Consider the following 27,224-nt stretch of genomic DNA (forward strand, 5'->3'; position numbering starts at 1 on the left):
ACTCAAAGGGTCTGGAAGCAATAGAAAGTTAACCCGGGTAGGCGGGTTAACTCTACCTGGAGTGTTTACAAGGGAAAACGTTAACCCGCCTGCCAGGGTAACCCTAGCATGCAGATAGGGTAACCCGCCTACCCGGGTAACCCTAGCAGCCTTGTAAACACGATGAAAAAAAAAAGAGGAAATGTTTCAGTGCTAGGGTAACCCGCGTGCTAGGGTAACTCTCTCTCCGTGTAAACAGGCCCTGACTCCCGACCAAAGGACGCCAGAGGGTGGGACATGAATGATATTTGAGGATACTACGCAATCGACGATCTTTTATTAGTCAGCACTGGTTGGTTCATCAGTTGAAATCCAATACATTCCCATTGTTGGCTTTAAGTTATTAACACTCCGTCAGTTTACAAGTGAACTGCGGAGAAAGATATGAAGACGTGATTGATCATTGTAGTTATATGCATAACTTGCAGTGGTGAAAAAACAAATCAGGCTTGGACGGGATTCGAACCCATGACCTCTATGATACCGGTGCAGTGCTCTACCAACTGGCTCCTCGCTCCTAGTTTGTGGTATGGAAACTCTTCAAATATTCCTGAAGACTGCATGGCGGCAAGTTAAACCGCAAATTAATTGGATTTTGAGGCGAAACAATGGTTCTTTCGTTTTGAAACAGATTCTTTCCGCGGCTCAACGAGGTAAATTTACGTCTCTCATAAAGTAACAAAACTTTTTCTGTAACTGACTTTTTGCCACCAAAAAGGCTCTCAGGTGTTGAGAAGGGTAATGTGACAAGGAAACTTCCCAAACTCTAAAGGTTTCATGGCGTGTTATAAAATTTATACAGGCTTTCATGTGTCTGGTTGTTTCAAGTCTCACGTTAGGTAACGCTCTTTACCTTCAATGGTGTCTTCTCGTTTAAACGGGTTTTGAAATCGATATCAATTTGAAGTGGTTTTGCAGGAATATGAAACCAAAAAAATCTGTGATCGTTGTGGCAACTCTAAGAATAAGACCATGTTATAGATCGTTTTCACTGTCACGCAATAAAAAAATAAATCGAAAACCATCCGCTGGAAAAAGCTATGAAATCATGATGTTATAGAAGATAACTAAATAAGCCACTTCTCCAAGTTTTAAGCCTGTACGTTTCCCCAAACTTCAGATATTCGTCGAAATGTTTCGCCGATATTTACAGAGCCCTGGTACACCAATATGGCGGCCGGAAAGTAGTGTAAACATCTGGAACTCACTTTGGCTATCTAGGCGACTGATTATCAGTACTGATCAAACAAGCATTTACATAAGCACTTTTCCTAATGCTTTAACTTCTAAAAAGGCTCAAAATCATGGGATAAGTATATATTTTTCGACAAACGCGATCATAGCCTTGTGTCACGCACCTCCATAACCCTGAAATTCAAAATGCTCTGGATTCCAAACGGAGCCCGCTTGTGAGCTGTAAAATTGTAAACAGATATAAATATACCGCCTCTTGTGCCTGATGAGGTAAAAACTTTGGTGGCTCTTTCACGATCTATTGCGTGACGATGTTATAATTAAGAAAGAATCCACCACAAAAAGGCGGACAAAACCAACACCAACTGTCAAAAACAAATATTGAAGTTCATATGAAACACTTGAAAGTATTGATGAAATTCAACTGATGATGAAATGTTACCCGTGTTTGAACAATTTCTCTGAAATTTGAAATTTATTTTCTCGAGTTCACATGGACTTGTTTTTGGTGTTATCTCAGGCAACTGTTTTCATCTTTAGCTTTTAGAAAACGCAATGAGAACTGTATATGTGATATTCTTAAAATCATTCTGGTACAAGGTTTTCGCCTGTTAAAAACTGAAATTGCTCCATTTCCTATCGGATTTCGTCTTAAATTGGTTCTTGGTATAAAACAAGTGGAGTCAGAAACATTATCCAAAATCAACACCAATCTGCCGTTTACTGTTAGCTACTGTTACAGACTGCATGATGTTTAGCTGTCTCCATGTAGTTCTAATAAACAAAGTCACTGATCGATTGTTAAAATCAAACCTCGATAAAAGGAGGCTTTACATCACATTTCCTTGAGTGAAACAAATTCTATTTTTTTTTTTTTTTTCGCTCTGCATCGTAACCAAATAAACTTGTTGGATTTACCTTATCATACCACTGAGTGTAGCTACCTCCAAGAACTTTTAATTCCCAAAAAATAACTTTTGCACGCCTTGCGTGCTTATGTTTTTTTATTTCTCTGCCTATGTGTTCGTTTGTTTATTTCTTTATTTTTTACGGGACGTCAATTTCTATGGTATTCTGGTGTTACCAGACTCAGTTATGACCTGCGATCGACTATGCTACTCTAAATCATATTAAAGCAATGCGAAAGAAACCGGGAAAAACCTCATGGAAACGTATACATTACGAGGCTGATCTCAAAACAGAAAAATCACAGAAACCTCCACACTTTATTGAGAGGTTTTTCTCCCAACCGCCTTGAATATTATTGCATATTAGATGCAGCCTAGTTCACAACTTGTTTTTCTTTCCTTTCCGCGCATAAGTAGGTGTGGTTGTTAACCACACAAAGTGCCTTCTCGTTGTCCGCTCCTCTCTGAACCGTTCAATAATTTAGTACACCACATCTCTTGCAGATTTGCCGCCGGAAAACCCTCTAGTAGCTTTAAGTAGTTTGATAATTTCTACTGATGTCCTCCGATGTTCGAAATAACGGAGACGTTTCATTCATTTCAGAATACTCCCCACTGACAGAGCTGTCCTCTGAATGATAGGATTGTTTGCCGGGATTGTAGGTCCAGAAATTCGCAAAACACGGGTAGCGACTGTGCATCACTCTACGGACGTTCTCTTGAAATTTCTCGGTAAACAAGCAGAACAAAAGAAACTTGGCAAATTCTTGAGCACATTCAAACACTTCCCTGAAAAAGAAAACTGAATGCAAATTACTTCCATTACCATCTGGCCCAACAAATGAGAAAACAGACATGGTAGACTCTCATATGAGAAAGACCTAACGCTCAGGACTTCAGCTTCACAAACTGGCTAAGGCGGTTAACGTCTATTAAATTGATAACTAATTTTTAAAGTGTAGTTGAAGTGCTGATGTTCTTCAGCTTTTACGCTGGCAGTGAAAACTCATGTTTGAGTTTACGGCGTCATACCGATAAAAGAACAGCTCTCCCGCCTGCTAGAAGAGTCTATAAAAGGAACTTCTTCCAAAGCTACAATCTTATTTTCTACCCAGTGCAATCAGTGTTTCCTGAATAACTAGACATTTACATTAAATTTAGCAGGTTGGTTCATAACGTAAAGAGTTGAACACGGAGATAAAACGAAACTGATCTATAGACTGTCTTTCACGCTATGCGCAGCCATTATGATCAGCAGGATAAGAATGCTTAAGATTTGTCAAGAGAAGTGCGAGCACATGAAAAACGTGGAACGTACAGGTTTGTTAGTTGAAATTGCCGAGCGCTGATTAGCCTGAGTGACACAGTTATGCGATTCAAAGTGACGACTGAAACTTGGATTATACGTTGATGACTGTCAAAGGCATTTGAACTCTCTCTTCCTTCATTACTTTCTAGTCGCCCTCTTATCTCTTTTCTGTACTTCACACGCAAGCGGTGTTCAAAAAAAATATATATTTTTTTTGACACTTACCTGAAAATAAAGCAAAATGTGTTGAACTTTTCTTATCGACTCTGATTTATTTACCGATGAAGTCAAGTAAATACAAAAGCGAAGCATTCCCCAGGATCGAAGAAAGAGCAAAACAAGGGGAACTAGGGTCAGCTTTTTATCTGCTTTCTTCGCCGCCTCCAGCGAGGGACTTGTGATCATCTGTCTTTCGTTACGATATACCTGAGAAAGAAATAAAATGATTAAGTAAAAATCTGGCAAGCTCTCTTGGTCCTGTTACGATATGATAAAATTTAGTTGTCAGGACAGGCTATACACAGAGGTAAACGCGGGCCCCTCGCAATTTTAGACAGGCCCCCCTCCCCCCCCCCCTGACTCACATAACAAGAAAAACTTGTCACTTTACCTTGGTACTATCAATAAACTTTTTCTTTACCTCTTGGCGAATATGGCACTTCAGCAGTCCGTAGAATAACAAAACAGTTACAAAAACCAACACTTCCCAAACCTCGCCTGTGATTAGCATCCACATGATGCTTTTGTGAGCGCTTTTGCCGCCATCTTGCACCCTAATCCAACACCAGCCTGAACTATATATATCACGGTCATTTCGATCCCATGCAAGAACATCATCTTCCAGTGCTCTTTCAACGATGAGAACAGGAACTCCCCAACCGATGATGTGCCAAGCCCAGAACAATTTCTCGACCATGCGGGGTTTCTGTCTCGCTATCGTAATGTACAAAAATATAACCATGAACGTGGTCCAGAAAAACGACCAAAGGTTAGCGGTAGTTGAGAGAAAACTCTGCGTGACGCAAGCGTCGGAATTTGTGTTTGGTGGCAGGAATGCGCCAAACCGGTAACTTGCAACTACAACACAATCAGCGATGGAGATATAGGCCAGGATTTTTCTGGAGGTGGTTCTGATATCCTTCCAAGTGATGTAAGTGACCATGATCACCAAGGCTCCAAAAAGGGAAAACGCTGAAGTAATGGCCATCAAAGTGCGATTTAAAGTTGTATTTCCAACAGACCCAAAACCCAATGTGGTTGGAGCCGGTCTGTGCCGGTGTCGAGGTGGTTTCCATTTGTGCTGCCTGAACTCGACTATTGTCCCCAGCTGGCTGTGCAGACTGTCTACTTCTAGCATTATTGACCTTATTTGAAGTTAATGTGTAATAGTATTTACTTTCAGCCACTGACCTTGGCCATGGCGCGCCACGTACGGTGATTAGGTCGTAAACATGTTGGATTTGAAATCTGGAGGCATCATGTGGTCATCATGTGGCCCGGCCGTGTTCTCATAATAAATACAAGGTAAAAGGTGAAACGATTTCGAACCTTGACGACGTGGCCCTGGGGCCTGTTTGTCGAAAGCCCCGGAAACTTTTCGGGCTCGTAAAGCCATAGCAAAATCTCGAACCTTACGATTACAGAGCTGTTTATTCACATATTCTTAATATGAAGAGAAGTTCCCTTCATGCAAGAAGTTTGAGGCGTATACACTTCCCCTCTTTTAGATACAGCTGGACTAAAAATGGCTTTACGGGCCTGAAAAGTTTCCAGGGCTTTCGAGAAATGGGCCCCTGGTCTCATAGTACTGCTCTCTGGTGGATTGTGACGCTGTAAAAAGCGCTTGCCGGCTGCAAACCTCACAGGGGTTACGTTAGACTAACTTTTTTATTTCTAGGAAAACTGCTATTATGTTACTAATATCTCGCTAAATTGGACCGGACCACGACCCATTGTTCTCATAGCCCGAGCTAACTGAACGCCCAGGAACGCGCAGAGGCTGGCTGCGGAGCCGGACAAGTTGTAGTCAAAGATTACGAGTCAGAGTGCGTTCGACGCCTTCACTTTGAATGGTTTCATTGGCTGAATTTGAACTCCTGTCTGTTGCTATAATCAACATTTTTGATATCAATAACCGATGTTCTAGGCAGATGTAAAATAATGCTGATAATGACGAAGTCCAGTATTTTCGATTTTTCCTGTGGTTTTCTGATTAGGAAGTAGAGGTCCCCTCTAAAAACCGCGATTTACTTATGCGTTGCATGATAGCGCCAGTTTCTGTAAACAGAGCTAACATATTCGCATTGGCCTTCAAATTTCATGCCGTAAACATAAAAAGCTAATTTGTAAAAGTGTATTTTTTGAAGTCTGGATCGGGCGTCATGAGGGACGGACGTGTGTTTTGATGGAGCGAATTAACCTCCCGAAACCTCAACAACAGCTCGTTTCTATATCCAAATTGAGGAACTGTGTAGCTGCGATCGTAAGTTAGACTATGGGAGCCACCGCGTATTAAAGACCATTAAATTGAGAAGAAATAATAGGAACCGCGTGACTCTCGTAATGCTAACTTTGTCTGGACACGAATACGATCGCTCAAACAATATCATGTCGTCCTCGAGGGTAATGTTGAAAGGTCTCTCTCTCTCCAGCGATCAGTACTTCGTCTAATGGCCGAACCTTTCCATTTTTTGATTCTGTTTGTGTATTAGGGCGTTATTTTTTTTTATTATTGTGTATGCTATTATTGCTATTGTATTTTATCCTGCCATGGCCTAAATCGCAATCAACAAATCAATAAAAGCAAACAAACAAACAAACAAATAAATAAATAAATAAATAAATACATAGACTGTTTAGAGCGCGTGGACCACGTGGCAGCTAATGTAACGCAACGCTAAAAGCTGGAAATATTACTAAACGAAAAACTAGTGAGCTATAACGTTTTCTAACGTCAAGTTCTGAGACAAATTTTCAGATCGGATGGATGAGCTGGATAGCGACAAAGTAGACCTCAACCAAAAGGGCTTTTTGAAAGCAGTGCTTTGATTGGGCTATTCCCACGACTCAGCCGAAAGGAGTCTGGGATATGGGAGGCAGAGCGGAAAAAGCCTGGGAATGAGGTTGTGACAAAAGCATATCACCACGAGGTTCTGGTTGGGACTAATGATTCAATGAGTTAATTTTCTTTGAGCCTCTCTAAGCCTGAATTATTTCACGGAGAAGGGATTTTCTCGTGTTTGTTTGGTTCTTTAGTCCTTATTCGAATTTCTAATATTTCAGCTGTTTATGCCTGATAGCTTAAGTCATCTGTCGCATGTATTCGAGAAATGGAAAGCGTGGGATTTTTCGAGGGACCCGAAAAACTCATGGAAGTGTGGTGGACACCGATTTTGGGAGCTGACAGTGGTCGCGAGCTCGAGTTATCGGGTGATTTGAAGACAATTCCGAGGTAAGTGAAAGCGTAAGAACTTTTCCATTTTGTGTGACTATTAGTTTGCTACATATCACTTGGCTGCAGGAATGCAGAATAGGGTAAGTGAAGCCAAGATTTCAGGACCGAAATTTGTACAACCTGCATTCTTGTCTAGTACAGCTGTTTGTAGGAAACTCGAAGTCTAATACCCTGATTCTACGTCAAGCTATCTCCTTCTTACATTTCCGTGACTTGTTGTTTCATAACCGCAGGGATCCATGTTGTTAGCAGATGCTCGTGTTTAAATTATTCCTTCATTTTAAACGATTTGGACAAAGAAAGGGAGGTTTTAATTGTTTGTTAGAAGGCGATCGAAGCTATTAACACTGATGTCAATTATTATCCATCCTATCCGACTGATACAATATTTTTAATTTGACATCAGTGGATTATTGCCGCAAAAGACTTAAATATATTGGTGCTTTCCCATACAGTATTTGTCATGCATATATGTACAGTATTCAGGTAACTTGTCATTGGCAGGTGTCATTAACTCAACCTAGTGCAATCAATATCTTGTTTCTCCTTCTGTTGGCTATATATACTAGTTATGCATTGCTTCGAGTGAAATACTGTGGAATATCACACATATCACTTGTATTTTCTCAGTATATACAAGAGTCTTTAGTTGAGTGTGAATACCAAGAAAGTACAAGTGACGAGTGAGTTATTCCATGGTATACCACGAGAGAGCGTTGCATAACTATTTTATACCACGACATAGATAATACACTGGCCAACACAATCAATGCCACGTACGCATGGTGTATGATGGGAAGGTTGAATGTAATATGGTGAATTATATAACAACCTAAGTTATTCTCGCATTTTGATTGGTTCTCACCTATGATCTATTAGAGGGCAGATGCACGACTGACATCATCATTTCAAAGTTTTTCCATCTGTGTTTAAAATGGCGGAAAGTTTTGAGAATTTAGATACTATTTTACGTGACTGGGAAAAGATAAAGTACAAAAAAGTCTTGTCGAGGCATTGAACAGGTACGAGAGTCTGGAAGAAGAAAGAAAAAGCCGTGTCTTTTCTAGAAAATGACTCAGAAAAAATACTCAAGCAGTCTCAGTCGGCACTAAACCAAACACAAAATTGGTCTCGAAATTACTTTAAGGTAAGAAACCATTGCTTTGTCTTGAATTTAACAAAACCAATAAGCAAAATGTTTATGTCACATCAGTGACACACTTGGCTATCGCCTCCTATTCCACTTATTTGTTCTTACCACATTTTGATGTCATCTGTGATCTATTACTGAGCAGATGCATGGCAACATGGAATCTCTTTGTTAAACATACAACACCCATTCTGATTGGCTCTGTTTTCTAGATGGCATGGTATACATTGTCATTCAGATTGGTGATAAGAGTGTGGGAAATGACCAACTAAAGAAGATAATTTGTAGAGATGCAAACCTGAAAAAAATTGAAAACTGAGAGATTATGTTTGTCTTTTCTACCCTAAAAAAATGTTGAAATAGAGCTTTGCCGATTCAGCCACAAAAAAATGTGTCAAATGTTAAAAAGAAAAGGGATCATGTGTACTAAATGCATCTGCGGTTGAGTGTCGATCAATACCCTTTATTGAAAACCTTAATTGACACCTCCGGTGACACTTCATCAACACTCGATCACCTGTCAACAGTCAGTCAGTTATTGTACTATTGAATAACTTAATTATATGGTAATATCTGCTTTACTGTGCATTTGCACACATGAAGTTCAAACTGGCCAGATACATGTAATTAAGTAAATAATGTTTGAAGGTTAGTGGAATGCAGTTTAACACTGACTGTGCCATAGGACCTTCTCATACTTTAGTTAAATTTATGGCATTCTGTGTTCATAGAGCTTCATGAAATGTTTAGTAAAAATACCTTTGTTTCAGATGAAAATGAAATTAAACTCATAAATTTCAGGTATTGTGGAGGCACGGTGGCCTCATGGTTAGTGCACTCAATTCCGGATTGAGCAGTCTGGATTCGGACCCTGGCCAGGGAGATTGGGTTGTGTTCTTGGGCAAGACACTTTACTCTCACAGTACCTCTCTTCACCCAGGTGTACAAATGGGTAACAGCAAATTTAATGCTGGGGTTAAACCTGTGATGGATCAGCATCCCCTCCAGAGGGAGAAGAAATACTCTTTGTCACTTCATGCTACATCTACACAACCCCGGATAAACTCGGGCCTGATGAGCCATTTGGCTCGTATACAGACTTAACTTACCTTTTACCACGATGTAGAAAGTATTGTTGCTGGGTCCAATCTTTGCCACAAGTTTGATGTTCTCCAACTTAGTTTCAAATTAAGTGCTCTTGATGTTTTCCACACTCAACCTTGCAAGCTAGGTGAAACATTTTGGACTACTGACCATTTCAGAAGGATGATAATCATTATAAATATATGTTATACATTTGTCTGTGAGTACCACACTAGGAACATTTGAGATTCATGTATTACTGCAGACTTAACAGTGGGCTGGTTTTTACATCGACTAGGTTAGGGGATTTACTTGACTTTTATTTGTGACCATTTTGACACACACTTGTTTTTAAACCAGGGAGAAGTGGTCAGACCTTTTGATGCTGGTGAACTGTACAATTATCAGTGAAAAGAGGAATGATGATATGATTGCATTCCTTCTGAGGTAAGATGTGACAAAACTGTCCTGCGTGAAAAGCATTTTCTTGTTCAAAGTTCTTATTCTAAGGTCATGATCAATAGTCCTTCCCACTGACAGAGCTGTTCAAGATGAGGAGTCCCGCAATTTTCTGATCGACATTGCATGATGGGCTGGAAGTGACGGTTGGAACTCATCCATTTGCCAGAAACATGGTTAAGTGTCGTGATACTTAATATGTCAACACAGGGTTAAAAACAAAATTGAACTCCAGCTTGCCCTTCAGGCCAGCAGCTCCCAAATTTTGCTTGTCCTCGGCAAGTCTTACCGGTAGTTTCTTTTATTGCAATTTAGCTGGATGACCTGCCTGGACCCTTGCCCATCAGGCAAGTGAGAGTGAAACTAATTAGTAGCTTGCCCAGCAGGAAAATCTTCTTGTTCCAAATGACTGGACAGCTGTTTTTTTTCAAGCCCTACAGGTCAACAATAATGTAGTTTGTATGAGAAGTTCACTCAGAATTGACTTTGAAGTGACTTTTAACATAGTTTTGTTACAAAATCGTTGTAAGAATTGACTCCTTGTTTGTAAAGAGAACATTCTTGAAAAACCTGCTCAAGGTGCCTTAATTCATTCAGTTTAATCTTGCAACAAATTATTGATAACAATCTTCTAATCTTTAGTGAGAGCAGCATGTTTGTGTCCCGAGAACGCCTTATCCTGAAGACTTGCGGCCAAACAACACTCTTACATTGCATCAAGCCACTGTTGGAGTTGGCTAAAGTGGAGTGTGGATTGACAGAGGTGCAGGTAGGGATGCAATTGATGTAGAATCTTTCTTTTGCAGTCCAGAGCATACATGTATCTCGGATATCTGATCTCTTAATGGCAAACTTTGACATGAATGAAATTTTACATAGATTGGGCTCTACACACTAATAATTAGCATATTTTATAATTTTGCAAAGGAAGAAAGAGAAAAATTATGTATGTGAACTAAGGTTGTAATGTTTGTGATGAAAGGAAGCTATTACGTAGATATGATTTTGTGTGTAAATTAGCTCTAGACATTTTTCTGAGTACTGCTAGATGACTGTCAAAAAGGAAATAGTTGGTTATTAAATGTTTCTTTGGTTATTAATGACGGAAAGCTACATGCTGGTAATTAAATCACAACATTGCTCCTCTGATGTTACAATATTAATGGAGTGTTCATTAATTCCACAGGATTTCTTCTACTCACGTATGAATTACCAAGAGCCCAGCCTTCAACCCGTGCCTCATCAAACATTCCAACAAGAGGTCTGACATGATTCAGTTCTCTAAGTAAATGTACTCAGTGGGTCCAGGGGACACTTGTTAAAAAATTGGGTGGGGTGTGCTGTTGGGCATTAAATTGCCCACTAGTTAATTTCTTAGAATTGAGTTGTTGCTTAAGATGAAGAATGGGAGTTTTTGACATTTTGTTTGCAGTGTTTTAATTATTTTGGTAGACTGGTTTCTCTAATTTACATGTACTTAGTAATACCCATTACAAACATTTGATTCATTAAATAATTTCCCTCCCATACACGCACAACATCATCATCATCATCAGTAGGGGCATAAGGTGCCGTCATACATGTACATGGCATTGATAAAATTATCGGTATCAAATAAGTTCAATGGTTGCTCATACATATAAGTGATAGCTTAACAAAGGTACTAAGTAAACAGTTTTTGTGCAAACTTTCAACTTGTTTTATATCCTTTAACTTTTTAGGTTAAGTGGCTGGATCAGTTATTTTCAGGTAAGATGCATGTACCCTTTATCCAATTCAAACCCATTGTAATGCATAGTCTGCAAATTTGAGGAAGCTTTGGATATGCACCTCTTTAGTTGAGCAATGAGAGTAAAATAATGTTCACATGTGTGAAATACCTAATTGCTATTTTTTTTCTAAGAGGGCACAGTAATGAGTCCTACAATCTGAATTCTGAATGGTTCTTAGCATGGTCTGTATTTTCCTATCTCTGACCACGGTCATGGTAATGTGTGCATGATGTGTGTGTTGTAAAAGTTGAAAGTGATTTGAGATTTACTGGCGTAGGGTCGGTCCCTATGGTGAAAAACTGTGACCTCTGACTTGAGAATGCTGCCCAAGGCAGCAGGTTGATGGCAACATTTTCAAGACCTTGGTCACTATACGGACTGACCCTCAGACAGCAAATCACATATACACCATTAGTTTGTAAACGAGCATGTACATACCGATAACTGTTGAAATTTATTTTTTTTGTGTGTTATTGTTTTAGATGGAGCATGTTATGCTCTTGGAAGATTGAATGGTTCTGACACCTGGTAAGCTCTCAAGGCTGGCAACAGGCAACAACTCACTTTGTGCTGATTTTGATTCACACAACTCTAAAAGCTAATTAAGAATTAATTAGTTGGGCTTATTTCATTGGCTGCTTCTGATACACCCCCATTAAAATATTGGATACATGTCGCATTGTATGTTCTTATATTTTCCTGTTATTTTAACTTAATCTTGCTACAAGTATTTTCAGGAACCTGATTTACTGTTTTTTAGCCAACTTTGTCATATTTATTGTCATTAAGAAAAAAAACAATAAATGAATTTTAAAGTTAAAGTAATTGAAATGAACACAAAGATCATTATTATGGTGTAATATCTTTTAGTTGAAGTTGATTATTTAGTCCTAAATGATTATTAAGGTTTGTTTTCATGCAAATCAAACTCAGCTTCATACGAAAGGTTTTGTACAATGATTTGTTTTGAAACAGAGGTGCGATGTAACTCGAAAATGGCCTTGGCTGTTGTAAACTAGAATATACTGGTTTGTTGCCTCAGCATGTTGTAAATGATAAATGCCATATTGTTTCCCAGGTATCTGTATACCCTTCACAACATTCTGCCAGGAGTTACTCAGCCAGACCAGACATTGGAGATATCCTTCAGAACAACAGTATTTTAGTTAAAGATTATAAAATATTGTACTGCACCTAGGATGCATATCGGTTTTTTTCTCCAAGTTGTCAGCTAGGCAAGTATTGCATGTAACTATCATCACTATGACTTATTGACTTCATTATGAATCTTTAACCTGCACACATTTTGATGCTCGATCTTGATAGAGAAGTCATGAACAAGTTCTACAAGACAACGTCTTCTGATGCAGATGAAGTGACTCAAGTAAGCTAGTAGTTATAATTAATAATGGTCATACGAGTGATGAACAAAATCGGACGACAGCGAAGCGGGAGTCTGATTTGTTAATCACGAGTATGATTACAGACTGAATTGGACAACGCGAAGGCCTGTTACCAATTAATCAAAACTGTGACAAAATTCGAGAATTGAACAAACCATCGATTGAACGCTGAACGATTAAACCTCGTTATGAATGCTGAAAAACACAGCAGTTTACTCAACAAAGTGCACTGCAACAGCGCGCGCAAAATGACGCGTACTGTCCAATTACAAGCATGACGCCTACACTGTCCAATTAATGTTCTAATTGGGCTGCTGATAGCCAATCACGTACGAGAATTTTGTTATAGTTTTGATTAATTAATTAATTGACCGATTAATTATTTAATTAATAATATATTTTTAATAAAAATAGTTCTTTGTGCATAAGTTTTCTTCTGCTCCATTGTTTCATGTTATTGTGCCTATGAAATTAGATTGAGGTTATCTGCCAAGTCTTGGTTTGAGGCACATACTAGAATGCAAAGTCCATATTCTTTAGGCCTAAAGAGGAGCCTAATCAGTCATTTATCTGCAAGAGGACCTCTCATATTAATTTTTTCTGTTTTTGTCTAGGTTACAGGTATTAGTGGCTTTCTTCCTGGTGCAGTGATTGATGCTGCTTTGTTTGATCCCTGTGGCTATTCAGCTAATGGCCTTCTTGATGTAAGTAAATCAGTTTACTACAAGTCTTCCAACTGCTGTGAAACCGTCCATTAGTAAACCTTTGGGACTAGGAAAAGTTTCCTCATAGGAGAAGTGTCTGCTCATTAATATCAGTAATTGTGAAGAACAGCTCTGGAAAAACCTGTTGGCTGTCTGTTGGTCAACTGTTGGCTATCTGTCAGCCATCTGTCAGCTGACTGTTGGCCGTTTGTCAGTCAACTGTCAGCCAACTGTTGTCCAGCAGACGGCCCACAGGTTTTGGCCAAAACACAGACCAACAGTCAGCTGACAGATTGCCAACAGCCAGTGATCTGTCGGTAAGATGTCGGTAATGTGTTGGTAATATTTAATGTACATGTAATGTTTGCACATGGTTGGACCATAACTAAGCGACCATGCACTATAGTCTGGTACTTACATGTATAGGCGTCTGTATAGCAGAGATGTGACTATATTAACTACAACAACTGCAAACACCTCAAAGTTAAATTGGTTATATTTAGTTTTAATTAATCATTGCTCAGGCTATCTTTGTTGCATCAAAATGCTTGGGATGTTTAGCTTTGTCTTTGACTGTGAAATGGTGTAGTCAGGAGACTACTGTCAGTGTGGAGCTCTATCGATCATGGTGATCTTCACCTGAACTTGTGATGATTTACTTGAGTCATCGGAGAAAAAGTGTCTTCTGGCATCTACTGGCACATTTTCAGTAAATGCATAGTTTAAATAGTACCATGTATAGTATGTTTTCCCTACTTTGGCAACCAACTAACTCCTCTCTGTGGCAACTGATAATTTGATTGTCATGGATGTCATAAGGTTATTGAAAAGATCTCCAGCTATTAAATTATTTAAGTTTGGAGTATGTTTGTACATCGTTTAGCCTCTCACTTTTGAATATCTTACTTTGCCATGCACTTACTTACCACGCACCTAGAAACAAGAACCTGTACCAAAAAAGCAATGTGCACTTGTCATAATCCACTCACATTCCTGAAAACACTGTAAATACCAGTAACATTTATTACTGAATGTAAACAGATGTTGGCATTAAAGAACAACAATGTTGCTGCTCCAGAGTGGTTCCCTGACTCAAAACACCTCCGGGTGAGCAGAGTCCTTTAATTATTACTGTCCCTTCCAATAACATGCGGACTCTAAAATTCAAACCTCAACTGACAAATGCACTTTTCGCTATCATCAGTGAAATGTTGAGTGGCTCCTCCCAGCTTCCAACTACTGCCAAGCACACAGTAATGAAATTGTTGAGCACAGTTCGGACAACGAAACAGTGCTCAGCAGTAGTCGCAAGCTGGGAGCAGTGCCGAACATTTAATTGACGGTAGTGAAAAAAGCATTCGTTGGTTGAGCTTTAAAGTTTGGAGTACACCTGTTATGGAAAGGTGCAGTAACTAAACCTAGATTTTTTTCTGTTCTTTTAATTTACACTGTGTTGAGTCAAACAAAGGACATAATAGTCCTCATAAGTCAACTGTTAGCCTTGCAAAGTGATTTTAATATCAACACAGCAAAACCTAGTTATTTATTACTGATTTAATATTAAAATACCACTTTGTTTACTTTGTGATTAATGAACAAAACAACCTGAGAGATTAGTCTTAAGTAATCCTTTAATACGATGAGTGTGCTATTAGTATTTAATAAAGTTTTAAAATTCTCTCACATGATCATGATATTCCTACTAAAACGTGCTTATTATTTTTATAAAAATATCCAAATTAAATGTGACTTTCTAAGCTAATGAAAAGGTTACCAAAACAACTATAAATTGTGTGTCGAACTTCAGTAGCGGTTACGAGGCAAGATGGTTTAGCCTAAAGGGGAATGAGACAGGACGTGGGTGTGGCATGCACAAGAAGACGCCTTCTTCCCTACTTGGCCACAGCCATGCTGCCCTTTTGTGTTCACAATGGTTAAACACTTGTCTAAGTGACCCTTAGAGAAAAAAACCGGCTGCCAGCAGTCTAACCTAATGTTAAGAATTCTCACAAACCATTTAGTATTTTAAAAACTCTTATTTCAGGGTCAGAAAAAACCCAAGACAGTTGGACAAGCATTGGTTGAAATTGTGTTCAATTAACTGCTCAACTTGGTTTCATGTGATAATTTAAAGTGCTGTCATTGTATATAACTGGCAAATGAAGGCATGGCCCATGGATCTATCATTTTCTTAGACTCACAAGTCTTGTTAATCTCCCACACAGGACAGTTACTTCAGTATTCACATAACACCTCAGGAAGAATGCTCATATGTCAGTTTTGAAACAAATGTTAAAGTGGTAAGTCAATTTATATGCATTTAATTAACTTGACGTGCTTTTACTGTAGACAATTTTTCATACAACTCATCTGACAATTCAGTTGTGCCATTGCATGGTAAGTTGCACAAGACATTGCCAAAATAAAATGCCCTCTAAAATAAACAGATACTCAATGTTTTCAGCGCAGTAAACATTGCAAAAAGTAGCAATACTTGCTGCAACAAAATTGTTGTAAGATATGATCACGTCAAGGGCAGTTATGTCCAGGCAATTTTCCAATTCATGCTACTTAAATAAATAAATTACTGTATGATATGTAAGTGCAATTTAGCAAATGTGTTGGCTTAAAATTCTTTGGACAGTTGCTTCAGGGAGTTAAACTCTAGGCATTGTAACATTGATAATTCTTACAACTACTGTACAGTTTAAAACAATGTTGTGTTTCTTGGTAGACCTGTTATAAAGAACTGATTAGCAAGGTCCTTGATGCTTTCAAGCCAGGAAGATTCCTCATGACTTTGTTTGCTAATGAGGTAAGTGCTGAAATTAAACACAGTTAAACATGGCAAATAAGATAAAGGTAAAAGTGAAGAACATCTCCCCCAAAATCTGTTGGTGAGATCATAGCCAAGTGCAGTTTTTATCAGTCTGTTGATATGCACAGTATTGGTGGGTCTTAACGTCTGTTAATTTAAAAAGCTGCAGCAAATTTGACAACTGTCTTGTTGCATTAGTTTACACAGTTGGTACACTGATGGTAAATAATTGTTGGCTGACTGTTGTCAGCTGTCAGGAACCAACAGTCTGACATGGGAGTTATTGCTCACCCACAGTAACTATAAGTGCTAGAAAATGAAGAGTAAGGCTTAGTTTAAACATTGAACTTTCCATCAGTTGAACTTAATTCTTATTTGGGATGACCCAATTACTTAGTAGGTTCAGTGATTGATACATAATGTGGAACTTTTTTTGAAATCTTATGCTTAATCCATTAATGACCAATCGTGCGCATAAGCAATAATAAAATTAGTAATTAAATCATTCATTTTCTGCAAACAAGAGTAAATAATATGACAAATCAACAACAAACAAACTTATTGCATAAAGAGGGTATCAGCTTTTCTTCAGTGTGTACGTTTCATCATTTTTTTTGTTTGCAATTTATGTTGTACTTGTGTTTACCCAGGGTGCACCATGTGGTTTTTCTTACAAGACCTTCCAAGAAGGTTCCATTCCTGGCTACAAACGGAATGATCTTCAGTTGTCACAGATGAAGATGTACAACCTAACATATGGCCATTATGAAAAAATTAAAGAGAGCAAGATTAGCTAGCAACCTAGAGCTGAGGTGTTAAAAGTCAAATGATTTTCCGGCATGTGTGTTATTTATAGTGTTAATAATGGTGTTTAGTTCAATACGCCTTTATCATTGGTATCACAGTTGGTGTATAACAAGATTGTATTTAATGCAGTAAGGGACTTAGTTTTTCGCTTTTCAAAATTTTTATAATACTTTTAAAATTGCAAAATACATATTAAATTTGTGAAAATTTCACCCAATCTGGTTGTCTTCAGAAACTGTTTTTTTGTGACTGTAATTTTGACAATCTGAGTAGTAGTCAGTGAAAAACAGACTATTGCTGGATGAATACCAGAGATATTTATTTAGTCTATAAAATACTACAAAGATGTGCTAAGGTTCAATCCATCTGTAGTCACATTTGATCTGTTTCTACTCTAGATCAAAGATGAGTCCATAGTTTGTCTATTTTGTTGACTGAGGTCATTATGGATACCGTACCCAATTTCTAATGTGTGGCAATTTGTTTGCCCTTGTCAGTTTAGGAATGTCTGTTCTTATTTCCAAAAGTATAAGTCGCACCTAGCAATGCGGTCAATACGGTAAGCAGTTAGTTCAAGTCAATTTGTGTCAGCAGTGTTCAGTAATGCAATTGCTGATATCACCTGTAGCTCATACTGTTCAGTACATCTCTAACTACTTGTCACTGCAAGTTACTCTCATTTAGACGCAGCTTGCACTTTTTGATACATACATGTAGTCAAGCATAATAGCTACAATAACATTTACATTCATATTACTGAATAACAACTGCATGGAGAAAGAAGCAGTAATGTAAACAGAGATAGTTAATGGAGCTTGCAAGCTTTGTTTTTTCCCTATTAATTTAATCTTTCAATATTTAAGAGGTCTATACTAGTTTTACTACTTTACGTGTGCATTCATCCTAAGTATGAGCTAACTTCACTGATCATCCTAGCTGTATAAAATAAAATCACATCAGTGAGCAATAAAGATTCTCATCAATATCATTCAAGTTGTGTAGAATTTTTGTTAAGAGCTATATAATGGTGCCCTTCTTCTACTTGTCATAAGCACTGAAGTTTCAGGCAAATAAAATGAACAAAGCTAATTTTTATTACTAACAGCAAGTACACAACTATTAACATTTTTGTGCATTTTTTCCTTTCTGTGAGGGCTCTTCAACTAAAACGTTAAAATTAGTCCTCTTAGAGTGTGAAACCATCAACCATAGAAGCACCAAAAAATGTTAAGTGTTCATGGCTTGCATGTCGATGTAAACCCAGCCATACTTTATAAGAGTGATTCACATATTATTAATCCCTTGAGATGTATTATGAAGTAAGCTGTTGTGTGTTGGCAAACCTGTTTAAATAATAATTTGTTCAAATAATTGTTCAGGCTTCTACATGTCGATCTCCCTGAACAAGAAACTGTACACCAACATAGTGGTATGTACAGTAATGTAATAAAATTGTAAAATTCTAACAACAAGACTATAAAAGAACAAGCATGGTCTCTACTGTGCTGCAGTCGTTTTTTTGAAATGTTACATTTGTGCTTAAGCCTATTGGCCACCTATTACTAGACTGAGTCTCTCAAGGAGTCTATTGCAATGCTTTTCATTGTACTGTAACCTAACTACGCTTAAGATGAACACCTTTTACAGCCATTGGACACTTGATAGTCAGTAATGTCTATTTAAAGAGAATTGATGGGATAAAAGTTTGGAAAACTTTTTTCCCTGAAATTTTTTCTACCTATTCCAAAATTATAAAACAAAAAATTTAAAATTAAAAAAAAATCGTCTTGTTATTGAAAAAATTCTGTAAACTTGTGAGGATTAAAACAATGTATTTTTTATAACTTTTAAGGCTGGTTTTCATTAAAAGCATATGGTACACATAAGAAGGACATTTGTTGACGTGTAGTAAACACAAACTGTGAGAAATGTTTTGTTCTTGTGCTCATTCTCAGGTCACGGTTTGCAGAAGCAAGCCTTTTAAAAACTGGTCATGCTGTAGAGAAAGATAATTATGTAGCATAGACTTTCACACAACTCTGCCACCAAGTTTTGTGCTTAATATGCTTATATCAAGTTTATGCTGGGTTATGCTTGCTGCTAATGAAAACCAGCCTTACTGATGAAAACACTGTACAACAGGCATTGTTATGTTGAGGTACAACCACAATAGCTGGCACTACTGGTTGGTTGTCGTGGCACACCATAAGCACCATGAAGAGTAAAGCTTCCTGGACCACTGCTGTGTTCTGAGTCGAATGACAGATATTGTTCGTGACTCTCACACAGTTTGTATGCCATTGTTTCAAAAGCCTCTTGTACATTAGTGCAGTCCTTGGCGCTTGTTTCTAGCCAACACATGGAATTTAATTCTGCAAATTCCTGCATGTAAGATTTAAAAAAAAGGCACTTTATTTCCAAGAGAAATGAGAGAGGATCTAGATCTGCTTAATACTTTAAAGTCCACATCAACAGCAAATCCCATTCAACCAAAAATTTTGATACAGGGACAAATGGAGCAGAAATTTCTGGGAAAAGTTTCCAGAAAGTCTGAAAATTGTTGAAGTTGCAAAAAGGGAACCATTCAAAATTCTGGAAATTCTCAGAGGAAAGTCAAACGGGAAAAATTTCTAAAAATCTGGGGTAAACAGGTTTTAAGGATCTCTTTTTCGGATATTCCACCAGAAAATGCTGTTCCATGTATCAAAGAAAATAATTTACACCAGAATTTTTCATCGAATGAACCTCCCATTGATCTGGGTTTGAGTGCTGGCCAAGGTTTCTGTGTTGTGTTCTTGTGTAAGACACTATTAATATGACTATTGCATTCTCTCTCTCAGTTTGTCCTTGGGGAAGTGTATTAATTGGTACTGCAAATTAAAACCTGGGAATAACACCAAACTGTCTAATGAATTATCAGGCCAAACATTAAAAATGTGAATGGCAGCAATCAGTACTGAATTGATTACGACCAAGCTTCTCTAAGCACTGTTTAACTGGCATCTTATAGGCACACTCACCTGAATGTCAGCTTCATCCACTTCTCTTTTATCTTCCAAGTCACATTTGTTGGCCACAAGAATGGTAATTGTATCTGAGCCACTGATAGGAATTGAAAACGATCAATTCAGAACAAATTTACTACCAATAATTTTGACGTTTATTCAGTAGGTAAAATAACTGTTAGTAGCTGACACATATTTATTTCAACTAATTAAGCTGTCCCAGAGCTTTTAACCATTTTGCCCGTTTGATTGTATAAGATTACAAGAAAATATAATAAACAGAACAACTGGCATAGGTCAGCAAAATTTATAAATAAATATTTTGCTCCAAAGATTTTGGTCTTTTGTTTGGCACATTTTATTATTGGCTATTATTACAATGGGATCTTTTAATCTGAGGTTTGTTTCACTATAAATATTTCAAAAAAATTTTAAGAAATGTTTTATTGTTCAATCCTGGCATTCCTTACATGTAAAAACTAGAAGTACTTTCTATTTATTTGTATTTTGTTTCTATTAAGTAATGAGAAAATAATTTGTTAAAAAGATTTATTTTGCTCCCTTTCATAAACAGCGTCCAACCAAATCCTTACCTTTTGTGGTAAAACTCTTCTAACCAGAGATTTTTCACACTTTCAAATGATTTGTAAGACGTCAGAGAAAACACTACAAGTGCACCATTGGCACCCCTGTAATATGAATTGGTCAATCCATTTTGCCTGAATCTCTCCTCACCTGCAGTGTCCCAGAGTTGTAGCTATAACAAACAAAATCCAGTCAACAGAATTAATTAAAGTAATATTTGCAACATTAGCCAGACAAGTTAAGCCTTGCGAACTGAATGCAAGCCGTGTACACTACAGCTAAGTAAGAAGAGATAACAAAAAAAGGCTCATTATTTCATTACTGGAAGGGGAACTGTAATGCCTGAACCCCACTGCAATGAACACCATAAATCTTCGAATTAGCACCCGGGGCGCTTATTCCAAATTTAGGAGAAGACAGGGGGTGCTTACTCGAGGGGGGGGCTTAATCAAGAGGGGGGGGGGAGGGGCGCTTAGTTAATTTTTCCCAAATCGTGGCCTCACATGATCATTTTTCTTAATACATCATCTGCATGTAAACAACAACATAAGCTGTTTATCGACATAAAAAGCTGATCCTAGACTTTAAAGTACTTGCATTTTTTTTCCAAACTTAACGTGTTCACAAACTGAAAAAATGCACAAATTTAATACTACACAACGAAAACTATAGATTCTTTGCTGTCTCATTACTCATCCACAAAATAGGGGGAGGTGAGGGGGGCGTTATTCAAGGGAGGGCACTTATTTTAAATTTTGGCCGATAGTAGGGGCGCTTATTCAAAGGGGGGGGGGGGGGGGGCTAATTTGAGGATTTACAGTAGGCCATTTCCCTTCTGCCTCTGTTTCAAAACCAGTCCTTGTGCAAAACCTAGGGGGACACATTTTCATATGAATGGTTTCACACAAAGACTCGTTTTGACAAAGAGGCAAAAGGCGACTTGGAAAAGGCCAATTGCCCCACTAAGCACCGGAGGGAGTGGGGGTGGGGTGAAGATTGGGCATTTGCAGTAACTGATGCTGAAATCAGACTTCCCTTTATTACTGAGAGTTGTAAGACCCAAATACACAGTTTTTTGGGACATTCTTTCTAGGCATTTTAACATGAGAAGTTTATGGAGACTTTCTCATATTTCCCAATGTGCGATAACTTTTAGTACTTTGCAAAGCTGAGAGATCGAGACACTTTCGTCATGTCATGGAACTCTACTATACTTCTTTAAATACTAATTTTTTCATGGACGGATACATGTGATTTTATAGATCTGAAAATAAGTAATGAGAAATTTTAACACAGCTTGCGGTCAGGTCATCCCATAAGCTAAATATGTCCTTAACTAAAATGCTGTAAAATGCTGTAAAATGCTAACACTGCAAAATTCACGAATTAGCGCTTCAGATGAACTAATGTACGCCTGCAAATGAGCCTTTTATGTCACGATTTTAGTGTCTGATGTGAAAACTCCTTTAGTTTCCTAAATCCTGAGGCATAAATTAAAAAAAAAGGTTTGTAATAAGCTTACACATGTTACATTGGCACACCAAAGAAAATGCGGGAAATGAGTACCTTGACTTTTTTCCCGTCTACTTCAAGGTCATGGATAAAAAAGTCGACCCCAATAGTCGTTGGAAGTCTTTGATCAAACACATTTGAGTGAAATCTCTTAATAAGACTTGATTTTCCAACAGAACTGTCTCCAAGTACGAGAACCTTGAAGACGTAGTCGACGTCCGCCATGTTTATTTACATCTACCCGCATCCAGTCTCTAGCGGTCTCTTGCTACTTGTCAGAAAAGGAAAGATGGCGGACCACACGCAAGCAGCACAACGGTGTAAATGTTTCTAATATAAATTCTCTGACTGCTTTTTAACCAAGATGGCTCGATTTCATACCATAAGAGCTTATAATTGTTTTGGTAAGCTGCTGCGTTGGAATCGCCTTGATTTATGGTTCAAAACAAACAGAAAGGTGAGAAGTGTTAACCAATTTGACATGACGCATGCAGATTTTCAAAGTAATTAATATTATAAATAGTCTAATGCACCAATCAATGTTAAGCCAGAGGGTTGTAGGGGGGGGGGGAGCACAAAGGGTGGGGGAAAAAATTCAAAATCCTACACGTCAATCTGGGTGAGTACCCTCACTTTGGCACAGTGTGCCACCCCCGCACCCCCCCCCCCGCCTTGAAAATCCTGGCTACGCACCTGAAAAAAGTACCAGTGAAAATTCCCCACTCTCAGGGGTAAGAAACCTCATATGTAACACATGGAGAGTTTTAGTATTAACACAAAAAATATTTCAAGCAAAAGCTTTTTCCCTTCAATACACACACGTATAGACAGAAAGTATGAATGGCCTGTATAAAAAGATGGAAACATAGCGTCACGTACTCTTCCTTGTGTTACTACTTTCTGACATGATTTCCATTGGGCTCCAGACAAAGACCTCTACTCCCAGTGACTTCTGGATATTTGCAAGATGGCAGATGGTTCATTTCCAGACCCTGGTCCTTGAAGATGGCAACTGTGACAATAAGTTAATTATTCGCTGCCGCGGGGACATGGCGAACAATCAAAATCCTAACTCAGACCTCACAATCAAATTCCTTAGGTAGCCCGACTTGCTTTCAGGCTCAACACTGATAGGTGTATATTAAGGAATTTTTAAAATTGATTAAATCAAGTTTCTTTTGATTTAGAATTTTTCACAGGTGGATGGTCATTTAGATGTTGTGGAAAGTGAGATTTATTGTCCATTTGTAAATCACAACAAGATTACAGACCAGAACGCTGTTTCTTCATTCTTGTCGTCTCCTCTCTCAGTTCAGTATGCAAATAGAATACAACGCAATGGTGACAGAATTTACCTTGACAAGTACCACAGTGTAACATCAATTCTCAAGCACACCAGGCCAGCTAGTGAATACTTTGCATTGAAGAACTGGAAAAAGTCTCAGATTTCTGAGCTAGGAGAAGAACAGTTTAAGAAGAACAAAAAAAATACTTTCAATAGAGGAATTCTATTTCACCATGTAAGCAAATGAGTTTACTTATAACATACTGTTAGTAACAGAACTAAAACTAATAGCTTTCAAACATGTACCTGATATTATTCAACAATAGAAAATGTTTACATTTAAAATGTTCTTTTTACAACTTTTTAAGGACGCTAGTCCATCACAGGGTTAACCCCATCATTAAGTTCACCAGTACCCATTTATACACCCAGGTGGAAAGAAGCACAGTGAGAGTGAAGTGTCTTGTCCAAGAACACAACAAAAATTATGTCCCCGGCCAGGCCTCGAACCCGGACCACTTGATCTGGAGACAAGTGTTCTAACCATGAGGCCAACGCACCTCCCACCTCCCACTGATGTTGTATTGATGTCTGTCTTTTTAAGAAAATAGTGAAATCCAAGATGGCGGATACAAGATGGCAGGTCAAATGAGGTTGTTTGTTTTCATATGACACCATAACCAAAAAAAAGGTGTCATCTTATAGAGCAAGCTCAGAGCTATTTGCTCAATGGACATTTATTTCACTGTGTTTTAACAGAACAAAAACCTGAGGGGAGGGGCTCCATCCATCCGTCCAGCCCCTTGTTATACGGTGGGAGTATGAGTTAGCTTGTACTATATGTTAATGATCAATCTTAGCAGGCCTCAGGGAGTTAACACAAAGAGGATCTGGATGAGGATTAACAATATAGCTAATGACAGACATTTTGTTCTTTTTTTTAAAACAGGTTGTGCAGCTCTACTTTAAAAACAGCACAGTTCCATATGTAGAGGAAGGTTCGCCTGACTCGGGGTACTGGAAGAGTGTCAGTCATGTGTTAAAGGACATCACAAATGTTGTAGCAGTTGAGAGTGCTGTGGTGCATCCATTGTTAGGATATGCAGGGACACTGGATCTTATTGCAGAATATAAGGGAAAACTAAGTGTGATTGATTGGAAGACTTCTGCAAAACACAAAACCAATCTCAAGGACTGCTACTCATATCCTCAACAAATTGTCGCTTATGCGGGTGCTGTGAATTTTGATGAGAACTACCCTTTTCAGGTTTGGTGCATCTCAAATAATTATTGACTCTGTATGATTGTAATGTTGCAACTCAATGTTATCCACGAATCATTTACATCTAAATCAGAGTAATTAGGTAGTAAAGTGTTGCTTGCCTCTAAACAATAGTCCATTTCCGCGTTACCTTGTGCCTCTGTTTTAAAACAAGTCTTTGTGCAAAACCTTTCTTATGAAAATGAGTTTGATTTGCATGAAAATGAACCTGTAGGTGGAACTCAGTTTCAGATAAATGGTTTTGCAGGAAGACTTGTTTTGACACAGATGCAAAAAGGCAACTCCGAAATGGCCTACGTCTGAGTGAAGTTCCAGTTAGGAGTCATTAGGTTTGTTGTTGGTTCTTGTCCTTGGCTGTTGGAAGTTTTTCTTCCAGTTTTCTAGTTGTCCTCTCTTCTCAAAACCAAAGACTTCTAATATAATAATTCTAATTTAACTGCATTCAGGCCACAGTTTCATGAATGTGATTCATATTCTGATCTTATGTGCATTTAGTGAAATTTTATTAGCTTCTCGGGTAATAGTGATAAACAATTTAATTTTGTTTTGGAGAGACATGCCATCAGGATAATTTTTCTCTCCAAATTGTTATTTGCCCATAATTTTCTAAACAACGGGAGCAAAATTTATTTGTTCCAAAACTAGGTGAGAGCTAGACCAGTTAGGCATGTATGCATAAAATGAAACAAATTAAACCATAGTCCTTGTAAGTAGATGGAAAATAAATAAAGATACAAATTAAGTTTGCTGTAGCTCAGTGGTCAGAGTGTGTGATCGCTGTGCATGATAAACTGAATAGTTACTAGTAAGTCCTAAGGTTATTAACTGCTATTTGCAGGTCTGTGATGGAGTGATAGTTATCGCATATGAAAATGGTGATCCGGCAGATATCCATCATATGTCGCAGGCAATGTGTGAAAAGTACTGGCTAGAATGGCTGATGCGACTTCAACAATACCGAAGAACATTCCCCCAACATATAACAACAGATGCTGATCTAGAAGTAAACAAAACTGGACAAGAAATGTATCAAGGCCACAAAATTGAAAAAGTGACTGAATTCGTAAGAGCAAAATCTGTGAATAACATTGGGGTACCAGTTGCCAGCCTTGGTAGGGTCATCAAAGATGAAGACGTGTTGGAGGAGGAGAAGGAGGTGGGAGACCCTTCATCTAAAGAAAGGTTTCATAGTTTGCATGCCTGGCTTGCAGCATTCAAATCTCCAGATGCGTGGAAAAAACTGTGGAGAGATATTCTTCAGCTTGTACGCTTTGGGAGAAAATCTCAATAACCTTGATTGAGTTCTGTTTTAAATTTGTGAAGTGTGTTCGTGCTGGCTTATTGTCTAAGTATCTGTTATCTTTTTCCAATGGAAATTTTTGTATTGATCAAAGGACAACTTAATAAAAGAAAGAAACCATTTTGATTGTTTCAGAGGCAAGAGCTAGTAACCGTTAAGCTGTCAGCCATTTCTTTACCCAATTGAACATATTAGACATTCTCGGCACCCAGGGGCAGTTAGTTGGGGCGGGAAAAAATACATCCGGCAGAAACTGAAGGATTCTCCTACCCAACTAACTGCCCTGGGTCTCTAAAGATGGGACACTTGTCGTCTCACTTAGGGGTATAAAGTAAGGACTCTGATTTCACTTAGGGTGCTCATCACGAAATGTCACTACTTTCAGCTGTCAAAGTATCTTTTAGAGCGCATGTGAAGGAATAATATGAAAAAAAAAGCTCTTGTTTCTGTTTTTAGGCTCGATTTCCACTGGTCTCTTGAGTCTGGCTAGATAAAAGATGCAGGGTTGGTATCCAGGGTACGGGCTCCCACAGTCTGTGAAAAACATGAGGTGTGGAAAACACAGGGTCTGCATGGGTGGAAAACACGGGGTCTGGGTGGAAAACACTGGGTCTAGTGGAAAACACAGGGCCTGGTGGAAAACACGAGGTCCGGTGGAAAACACGCAGTCTAAGTGGAAAAGAGTCTGGTGAAAAAAAAGTGCAATTACATTGGTTTCTTATGTGACATGTAACACAATTATAATAATACAAAGGGGAGGGAGTTCAAACAAGAAAAAGGAACTGAAGCTCTGTTATATACAAAATTTTGTTTAACAGCAGTTAATGGTCACTGCTGGGTAGTTGTCTTTTGAATGTGACTTAATTCCAGTCACTGATTATTTATTGTTGTGATTTTGCCAGAATTTTTCTGTTCCTCACTTCCTTGTCCTGAAGGTTTCTGATTTGTGCATCTTTCCTTTTAATCTCCTCTCGTGCAGTAAGGTATAAACTTGAAATGTTCTTCTTAAGCACAAAGTTTTCATCCTTTAGTTTTTGAGTCTGAAATTGAAAAAAGTACAATCTGCTTTAATTTTACAAACCTGGAGAGGTTGCAGCTGAAATTATCTTCAGCTAGGACTAGCAGTGGAGCTACCCAACAGTAGGAAACGTCAGG

At 38.2% G+C, this 27,224-nt stretch overlaps 5 protein-coding genes across 7 annotated transcripts in view; 2 read left to right on the forward strand and 3 right to left on the reverse strand.

The window, feature by feature from the left end:
- Positions 1 to 2,392: 2,392 nt before the first annotated feature.
- On the reverse strand, positions 2,393 to 5,553 carry LOC145482988 (G-protein coupled receptor 157-like). Its single transcript, XM_081461614.1, has 3 exons — positions 4,091 to 5,553; positions 3,672 to 3,876; positions 2,393 to 2,925 (listed from the first exon to the last, which is right to left on the reverse strand). Exons 1-3 carry the CDS (start codon positions 4,805 to 4,807, stop codon positions 2,675 to 2,677), a joined length of 1,173 nt encoding a protein of 390 aa, XP_081317740.1. The 5' UTR covers positions 4,808 to 5,553; the 3' UTR covers positions 2,393 to 2,674.
- A 1,041-nt stretch (positions 5,554 to 6,594) lies between these two features.
- LOC145480985 (S-adenosylmethionine decarboxylase proenzyme-like) lies at positions 6,595 to 18,088 on the forward strand. Of its 2 annotated transcripts, XM_081459338.1 has the most exons (13): positions 6,595 to 6,901; positions 9,498 to 9,584; positions 10,239 to 10,365; positions 10,783 to 10,857; positions 11,318 to 11,345; positions 11,851 to 11,896; positions 12,447 to 12,507; positions 12,672 to 12,752; positions 13,386 to 13,475; positions 14,517 to 14,582; positions 15,701 to 15,775; positions 16,210 to 16,290; positions 16,944 to 18,088. In XM_081459338.1, the coding sequence occupies exons 1-13, from the start codon at positions 6,780 to 6,782 to the stop codon at positions 17,088 to 17,090; spliced, it is 1,086 nt and encodes a 361-aa protein (XP_081315464.1). In that variant the 5' UTR covers positions 6,595 to 6,779; the 3' UTR covers positions 17,091 to 18,088. The 2 variants fall into 2 exon arrangements, with proteins under 2 accessions (XP_081315464.1, XP_081315465.1); XM_081459339.1 differs by lacking the exon at positions 14,517 to 14,582.
- On the reverse strand, positions 18,028 to 22,475 carry LOC145480991 (uncharacterized). Its single transcript, XM_081459347.1, has 4 exons — positions 22,257 to 22,475; positions 20,699 to 20,862; positions 20,121 to 20,202; positions 18,028 to 19,482 (listed from the first exon to the last, which is right to left on the reverse strand). The coding sequence occupies exons 1-4, from the start codon at positions 22,425 to 22,427 to the stop codon at positions 19,249 to 19,251; spliced, it is 651 nt and encodes a 216-aa protein (XP_081315473.1). The 5' UTR covers positions 22,428 to 22,475; the 3' UTR covers positions 18,028 to 19,248.
- Positions 22,476 to 22,479: 4 nt separating this feature from the next.
- On the forward strand, positions 22,480 to 26,193 carry LOC145480983 (mitochondrial genome maintenance exonuclease 1-like). The gene is made up of 4 exons (XM_081459335.1): positions 22,480 to 22,659; positions 23,390 to 23,722; positions 24,437 to 24,754; positions 25,608 to 26,193. Exons 1-4 carry the CDS (start codon positions 22,567 to 22,569, stop codon positions 26,058 to 26,060), a joined length of 1,197 nt encoding a protein of 398 aa, XP_081315461.1. The 5' UTR covers positions 22,480 to 22,566; the 3' UTR covers positions 26,061 to 26,193.
- A 562-nt stretch (positions 26,194 to 26,755) lies between these two features.
- LOC145480994 (uncharacterized) overlaps positions 26,756 to 27,224 on the reverse strand; it is a 249,618-nt gene continuing 249,149 nt past the window's right edge. For both annotated transcript variants that reach the window (XM_081459351.1, XM_081459350.1), the window contains exon 4: positions 26,756 to 27,109. In XM_081459351.1, the coding sequence (XP_081315477.1) occupies positions 26,951 to 27,109 (159 nt within the window). In that variant the 3' untranslated portion in view covers positions 26,756 to 26,950. The remainder of the gene's footprint in view (positions 27,110 to 27,224) is intronic.

Source organism: Orbicella franksi, chromosome 3 (genome assembly GCF_964199315.1).
Source record: "Orbicella franksi chromosome 3, jaOrbFran1.1, whole genome shotgun sequence".
In the NCBI taxonomy this organism is placed as follows: Eukaryota; Metazoa; Cnidaria; class Anthozoa; order Scleractinia; family Merulinidae; genus Orbicella; species Orbicella franksi.